This window comes from Uranotaenia lowii, chromosome 3 (assembly GCF_029784155.1).
Source record: "Uranotaenia lowii strain MFRU-FL chromosome 3, ASM2978415v1, whole genome shotgun sequence".
NCBI classification, from domain to species: Eukaryota; Metazoa; Arthropoda; class Insecta; order Diptera; family Culicidae; genus Uranotaenia; species Uranotaenia lowii.
Genome location: NC_073693.1, coordinates 327686074 through 327694300, shown reverse-complemented (window position 1 = coordinate 327694300; position 8227 = coordinate 327686074). Strand labels below are relative to the sequence as shown.

The window sequence follows — 8227 nt, the reverse complement described above, 5'->3', positions numbered from 1 at the left end:
CGGGGCTAGATACTTAGCTAGCTACTATTTAGGTACATAGATACATGAACTAAATGAGGTTCCAAGGTAAAGGAAAACAAATCACACTGTTCTCGCTCGGTAATCTTCATTGGCACCGTTTCCATATTCCCGTGCCGGGTACCGGCATACTTTTTGCTAGGGTGATCAAACGAAAGAAAAACTATGCGAACTATGTGGTCATTTTTCCTAAAGTAACTTAGAAAATTCTAATGATGTCCAAAAGTTCAATGAAAGGAGAATAAAGTTTTAGTTTTTCCTTTACGTTTTTCGCAGCATACAACTACGTTATACTTCTCGTTTTGTGATATTGAGGGCGAACACGAAATTATTACGACACATTCAACAGGGCATCACTTTTTTACCATTGGGTAGAAATCAACCAAATTTTGAACACTTTCTCATTGACGTGTATTGTTTACATGCTGTCAAACTTGAAGTCGTGTTTTTCGATTCAACGACCATTTTCGTGAACCAACGCGAGTCGAGAGAACAAATTCTTTCCAAACAGATGGAATTTACTGACCTGTCGCACCAGCAGTTGGGAAAAATGTTGAACATTCGCCATTCAACCGTCTCCAGAGTGTTAAAGCGGTTTCAGGAGCGGTTGACGTTGGACCGCGGCAAAGAAGTTGGAAGAAAACCGGGACCGGAAAACAAAAAGACGGAGGGAAACGTGAAGCGGATGATTAAAGCAAATCCCAACGTCTCAAGCCGTGATTTGGCTAAAAAGATCGGCATGTTGCACTGCAGAGCTACGTCCAGATTGCAAACTACATAGATACAAGGTACAGAACTCTCCAATCCGCGATGAGCTGCAACACTCGACGGCTAAAACTCGGATACGGAAGTTCTACGAGAAGATACTGACAAAATTTGGCTGCTGTGTGGTGAACGATAAAACGTATATAAAAGACGATTTTAAGCAAATTCCGGGGTTGCAGTGTTTCCCCGAAAAGAGCAAGTTCGATGTGGACGACAAGTTTAAGAAGAAGAAAATGTCAAAGTTTGCCTTTAAATATCTCGTTTGGCAGGCCATCTGCTCTTGCGGACTTACGACTTACGAGGAGTACCAGGAAAGTCGTCGAACCGGTGCCATGGAAGGTCGTCGGACAGGCCTCAGGAAAGGTGTCGCAAATGTCCTGTAACAAAAACGAGCAAGACATTTACCATAATTTTACAGGTCGAAAACATGACTACGTGACTTTTAATTTTTTGTGTACAACTTTTTTACAGGACATTTGCTGTAGTAATAAATGATCCTTTGTTAACTTTCAAGGACAACAACTAAAAATTACAGGTTTTGTTAATTACAGGTGATTTATTTTAAAAGTTGCAGTTTTCAGTGACACGTAATAGTCAAATTTTTTTTTTCTGTGTAGGTATTCAAAAAAAAATTATTTCAAGTCTGTCCACGTGGACATCCGAGGAGGGGGTAGGGGTTTGCCAAATGTCCACGCTCGTCCACGGAGGGGGAGGAGGGGGTCAAAAATCTCATTTTTCTGTCCACGTGGTATCTGAATGGCCCCTAATGATGTCCACATTCCGATGAAAGGAGAATAAAGTTTTAATTTATCCCTTAGGTTTTTCACAGCATACAATTACGTTATATTTCTCGTTTGCGATATTAAAGGCGAACGCGAAATTATTGCGGCACATTCAACAGGGAAAAACTTGTTTACCATTGGGTAGAAATCAACCAAATTTTGCACACTTTCTCATTGACATGTATTGTTTACATGCTGTCAAACATCAAACAACATCAAGTCGTGTTTTTCGATTCAACGAAAATGACGGTGAACCAAAGTGAGTCGAGAGAACAAATTCTTTCCAAACACCTGGAATTTCCTGAACTGTCGCACCGGCAGTTGGGAAAAATGTTGAACATTCAACCGTCTCCAGAGTGTTGAAGCGGTTCCAGGAGCGGGTGGCGTTGGACCACAGCAAAGAAGCTGGAAGAAAACCGGGACCGTAGATCTAAAAGACGAAGGGAAAGGTGAAGCAAATCCCAACGTTCAAGCCGTGATTTGGCTAAAAAGATCGACATTTCGCAGAGCTACGTCTAGAATGCAATGAAGAGAGTTGAACTTCATACTCACAAGGTACATAGCTCCCCAAACAGCGATTGGCGGCAACAATCTAGCTAAACTCGGTTACGGAAGCTCTACGAGAAGTTGCGGACAAAATATGGCTGCTGTGTGCTGGACGACGAAACGTATAAATATAAAAGCTTATTTTAAGCAAATTCCGGGGTTGGAATTTTTCACCGGCAAGAGCAAGTTCGATGTGGACGACAAATTTAAGAAGAAGGAAATGTCGAAGTTCGCCTCCAAATATCTAGTTTGGCAGGCCATCTGCTTTTGCGAAATGATGAGTGAGCCTTTCGTGACGAAGGGTACAGTAAATAAATGGCGAGATCTACAAATCTGAGTGCCTGAGTACCTCGAGAAGCGCCTTTTTCCATTCTTAGAGCAGCAGCGCGACGAAACTCCGCTATTTTGGCCAAATTTGGCATCATGCCACTATACTAAAAGCTAAAAGTGTCCTGGAGTGGTATGAGCCCAATTCTGTCCATTTTGTTCCAAAGCACATGATCCCGCTTAACTGTCCGGAGCTGCGCCCGGTGGAGCAGTACTGGGCAATTATGAAGCGGGAACTTCGGAAGAGCAAGAATACAGTCAAGAACGAGAAGGATGACACTGTAGAGACTTTGATGGAGGGTATCAAGCGAAAATGCGTTCAATTTTACACTCAAGGCTCTTTCGATTAACTTTTCTTTTGAATTTTGAAGTAGATATATGTTGAAAATTACACTACAATTTTGGTTTTATTCTAAACATAACAAGAAAATTAGTTATAGGACCAGAATCCAACTGGAAGGTCGTCGAGCCAAATCCCGGTGGAGGTCGTCGAACTGAGGTCGCTGGGCTGAGGCAACGACAAGTTAGGAATCAAGTGGTGCTTGGCAGACCAGGAGCCACTGAAGGATTTACGAGGAATACCACGGAAAGTCGTCAAGCCGGTGCCATGGAAGCTCGTCGGACCTGAAAGCCAAATGGAGGTCTTCGGGCTGGAATCACTGGAAGGCGTCGAGGCGCAGGATAAAGCCGCAGCAAGCTAATCGAGGCCAGATGTCAGCTTGAAGGTCGTCGGATTAAAGCCAGATGGAGGTTGTCGGACCAGGAGTCAATTGGAAGGTTGTCATACCTGGAGGCCAGTTGCAGGTCGTTGAGCCAGAAATCATGGAAGATCACCGGGCTGAAGCCTTTGGTAGATCGTCGAGCCGGAAACCAAAAGAAAGGTCGTCGAGCTGAACAGGTCATCGGACCTGAAAGTCTTTGGGCTGGAACCACTAAAAGGCGGCAGGTCTCAGAAAAGGCGTCGAGGCGCAAGATAAAGCTTCGAGCCACAGCCAGGGAGTCGAGGTCAGAAGCAGCGTTGCCAGATTGAAAACCGCTCAAGTCCGTAGATTTTAGGAACATCGAAAAATGTACTTTTTTCGGCAAAATTAAACTTGATAACCTTTTTTTTTTGTCGTCAGGTATAATTTTCAGTTTTCCGCAGAATCCCTTGAATTTTTTCGATAATCCGTAGGAAATGCTGAAAATCCGTAGATTTCGAGCATCGATCCGTAGATCCGTAGAAATGCAGAAAATCCGTTGAACTACGGAGAAATCCGTAGATCTGGCAAGGCTGGTCAGAAGTCAGGTGGAAGGTCATCAGATCAAAGCCAGTCGTCGGACCAGGAACCAATTGGAAGGTCGTCGTACCTGGAGGCCAGTTGGGGGTCGTCGAGCCAAAAATCATAGAAGATTTACGGGCTGGAGCCACTGGTAGATCGTCGAGCCGAAAGCCAGAAGAAAGGTTCTCGTGAAGAGGAGCAGCCCCATCTTCAGGACAAGCCGCCGGATGCAGTTAGAAGACTGCGGATTGCGTTTATTTAAAAGCAGTGTTGAGATTCGTCTCATCGAAAAAATCGATGAGATAATTAGCAACACTTGAATGATGCATGCCCAAGTACTAGGTCGCCCACACGAACTCACAGCTAGTAAGACATAGCGCCATCAGCTCCGCTTCGGTACTCGACATGGCAACTGCTCCCTGTTCCTTGGTCGCCCACATTACGGTTGAACCATACAACTCCACGACAAATCCGGGAACTGATCTTCTGCCGTTGGATTCGTTTCCCCAATCCGCATCATCGTACGCCTCAGTACGCCGGAACACGAGCTTACTATCGACTGTCCCTCTAAGGAATCTCAGGACTAGTTTCAGGTGGACCCAGTGATCATTGGTAGCATAATACTGGAATCCCGCAAAGTAGCTCACAGCTGCCGACAGGTTTGGCCTCGAAGTCACCATCAAGTACATTAGACAACCAACTACCCGCATACGAAAAAACCATATCTCAAAAAGTCATCACGATACATCAACGGTTGTTGAAAAAGTGAAGTTTTCTGTAAACGTTACTATTTCATCTTACTTTAGCTCGAAAACGATTAAAACTATACTCTCACGTTCATGTTAAAAATTACGTTATAAGATAACGTCAATAATGGATATGAACGATTCATTTTCATTTTTATTGCGTAAAATTGATCTCGAACCGTTACCAAAAGCGTTCATGCATGTTGACACCTGATGATCAAAACGTTGAGCAGAGATGCCAGGTGTCCCTTATTAAATAAATTGTCAGTACACCTAAAGATTTTAATGTTAAAATTTCATTTTCAGATGGATATATCATGATGTGTATTGTAACTTAATTATTCATTGAAAAGTGAGTTTGAAATAAACTATGAATTTCGCGATTAGGTTATTGAAACTATACGATTAGATTTTATCTAGGTCACGCAAATAGAAATTTTGCTGCATTTTTTGAAAAGATTTGTAATCGTTTACGATAAAAATTCGTTCCGGAACCAAACAAAATCAACAAAGCTGTTGTTTTATAGCATGCTCAGTTTGGTGAAACTTGTAAACTTATCCAATTCAAAACTCTCTCAACGACTTTTAATTTTACAATTTTAAGAATGGTCATTCTAATGAAACAAAATTTGATGCCTGCTCACTGGTTGGTGATTCAATCAGATCAATTTGATATTCGAGCGCTTTTTTTGTTTTTTCTTCTGTTTTCCACCCCTGGGATTTTATCTATTTCAAAATCTCAATCGAGATTTAAATGTACACTGAAAATCATGTATAACAGTTATACACAAAATTATTACAAATGGCATTAATCAGCATTCATCATATCAACTAAACAACACAAATGGCACATTTAGTTGTATACAATTGTTTTTATGAATTGATCTAGAACAAAAAAAGTCAAAACTTGAAAGTTCAATCAATCTGGCACCACTGACCAGTTTGTTTTCTTTCGTTCCGCGAAATTTATGCATTTTTTTTTTGTTGCAACCGCTTCGAGGATTGTTCCGGATCTTCTGGATCTTCTGGGTCAACCAGCATCAAAATCGATATAGTTTTTCAACGACGGTGATTACGGTCCGATCTCTTTCGTGAAAAAATAGGACCTTCTGTTCTAAAAGTAAGTGCCTACACTGGCGCCCCGGAAGTTTTTCATGGACTCTCGGCCACGGCAGCGTAAATTCCCAGACACTACAAGCGTTCAGTTCGGATTCATGGAAACAAGGATAGAATTCAATCGAGGTAAACAAATCTGCGGGGAAACACCGGACCACTGCTCGGAAAAACTTATTACATAAAAAACAAAATTGTTTTTTTTTTCTTTCAGGTTATGGTCTTTTCGCTTTGCCGCATCTCCAAAAAAGGGTGCGGAAGGTGCGGGACGATTTAATCTGCTTCTGGCCCGAATTCCGGAAGGCCATGGCGTTTAAACTGAGGGCGGTGACGGCCAATTGCTTTGCTGTCGAACATCTATGGCATTTCTTCGGGTCCGGACATTCGTTTTTTGGGCATTATCGCACTGGATTTTGGATTCCCGAAATAAGTGAAAGTTATGTATAGTGATTAAGTTTCCGTTAAAATAAGTGATTTTAAGCTTCCAAAAAATATTTTAGTGAAAAGGTTATTTTTGTATTTTGTAATTATGTGAAAAATATATAAAAATTATCACTGAATTTAATGACATTTTAATACCTTAACCACAAGCGTATCCGGATCCTTCAGATGACATTTTCTATAAAGGTCTATAAACAGTTATTAATAGTGGGGGTTTTCTCGACAACTGTGTTACGAACAGTATTTTAAAAACTTACGATTTATTTAAAGCGTAACACAGTTCTGATTATCGTGAGCAAATCATCGGAAGCACGTTGTATAGAATCGTTTTATCGCTTCCAATTGCAACATTAACCATAATAGTTCGATATGCTGCATACTTATAAGAATAGCGTTTCCTAAACCATTAACATACAGTTTGCAGAAAAGTTTTTTCATACAACTGTTTTAACAGTTTTTAACAGTTACATAACCTAACAACATATTTAAAATACAATCATTTCGGAATTCACGATTCAGGCAATGGATTTTACAATTTCTATGATCGTTTGCTAAACGTTTTTTTACTCTTCATCAAATCGTCGTTTGATGATTTAAGAAATCGTTGGGTTATAATCTCCATTTATGCGGGTAGTTGCTTCTACGGTCTGTCTGTGTACTCCTTCGAGTCTGGTTTTTCCAATCGCAGACGTGGGTTCATCGGGATAGCGGAAAGTTTAGAGTTGCCCGAATCTTTCGAGCACACTTTTGACGTAAGTGATTTAGTCGATTTCCGCCTCACGATCACGCTTAATGTTCAATCCCAGGAATGACCTTACTTCCTGAAAATCCTTCATCTCCAACTCAACAGGAAGAATTTTTTAATCTAGCAATCTAGCTAATCGAACAATCCGTCCTGTCATCGACAGTACAGACACAGGTCATGTACGCTTCTCTTGAACGAAATTCTGCTCAATTTTATTAAGATCTGGTAGGGGTAGCCTGGTTAAGCATATTCATCTTCTTGGAGATCGGATAAAGGTCTTCAAAGTCTTCGAAATGTGTTTGGGATCATCGTCTTCCAACAGTTTACACGAGAAATGGCCCACATCCGTGCTTGACAGTTCTTTGAGTGAATACGGTTAGTAGCTGCTCAGGCATCGGGTTCTGTTTTTAAGTTCGAACTCTTTTCCGTCATTCCATACAGCAAAGATCTTCCAGAAGTCCACAGAGCGAAAAGCCTACTTCAGGGCCAAATGTAGAAGCTTTTTTCTGCGTTTATGACTAAAAATAAGAAAAAGTTTGTGGAAAAGTGGTTGAAGAGCTGATATCAATAGCAAAGGCAAAGTTGTCAGCAGGGTTGAGATCCGTCAGCGTCATGATGCGTGACACTCTCAATTGACTGTTCCTCAAATGGGTTCCTCTTATTTGCCGGTCACTCATCCCTCAATAGTGTGAAGAGATTTTCAAATTCAAGCATTCGCCAATTGCAATCAAACAACCAAAGACGAACACGAAACACATTTATTGTGAGGGCCCGTTTTCAGTTTGTTATTGTTTTTGTTGATCCCTGCCAGCAGCCGAATTGGAAAGGTTTTTTTATTCTTCTTGTTTGCTTTCAGGTTCATTCATTCCTTTTTCATTCGAAGTGTGTAGCGCTTTGCCAGTCACAAACCGGAGAAATGTTGACTATTTTCGTGCTTTATCCGCCATGTACTTGTGGAGTCCGGGTCCTGGACCCTATTGAGGTCCAAATCCAGACTGCCGCACAACTGACCTGATGACTACCTAGATACAATAGAGGTCAGTTGTGCTAGTGATTAGGGGAACATGCCCTATTATGCGCCACCTAAGCGAATCGCTGCTTTTCTATGTATTCCACGTACAAATTGTGTTGAAAGTGGGTGCAATCGTTGAAGAAAAGTGTTTTCTACAAATGCCTATGATATTTTATTACTCAAATTGCTATAGTTGCTTCAAAAACTTGATTTTTAAAAACCATATTCAAAGCCACAGAACAAAACTGTGTTGCAAATACGCGCCACTGTGTATTCAATATGCGCCTAGCAGCCGAACACACCCGAAAGTAGCCGAAGACCAAAAACACACCAATACTTACAGACACTTTGACTGAAAAAAAAATCCAAATGGACTAATCAATATTTTGAAAAAAATGAAAAGTAGATTTTTTGGGCTGAATTAACGCTCAAAATATGGTTTTAGACTTTTTGTTCTTTTTCAACGAAAA

At 41.1% G+C, this 8227-nt stretch overlaps 1 protein-coding gene across 1 annotated transcript; it reads right to left on the bottom strand.

Moving 5' to 3' along the window:
• Positions 1 to 4038: 4038 nt before the first annotated feature.
• LOC129753816 (uncharacterized) lies at positions 4039 to 4389 on the bottom strand. Its single transcript, XM_055749665.1, has one exon. It carries the CDS (start codon positions 4387 to 4389, stop codon positions 4039 to 4041), a length of 351 nt encoding a protein of 116 aa, XP_055605640.1.
• Positions 4390 to 8227: the final 3838 nt, after the last annotated feature.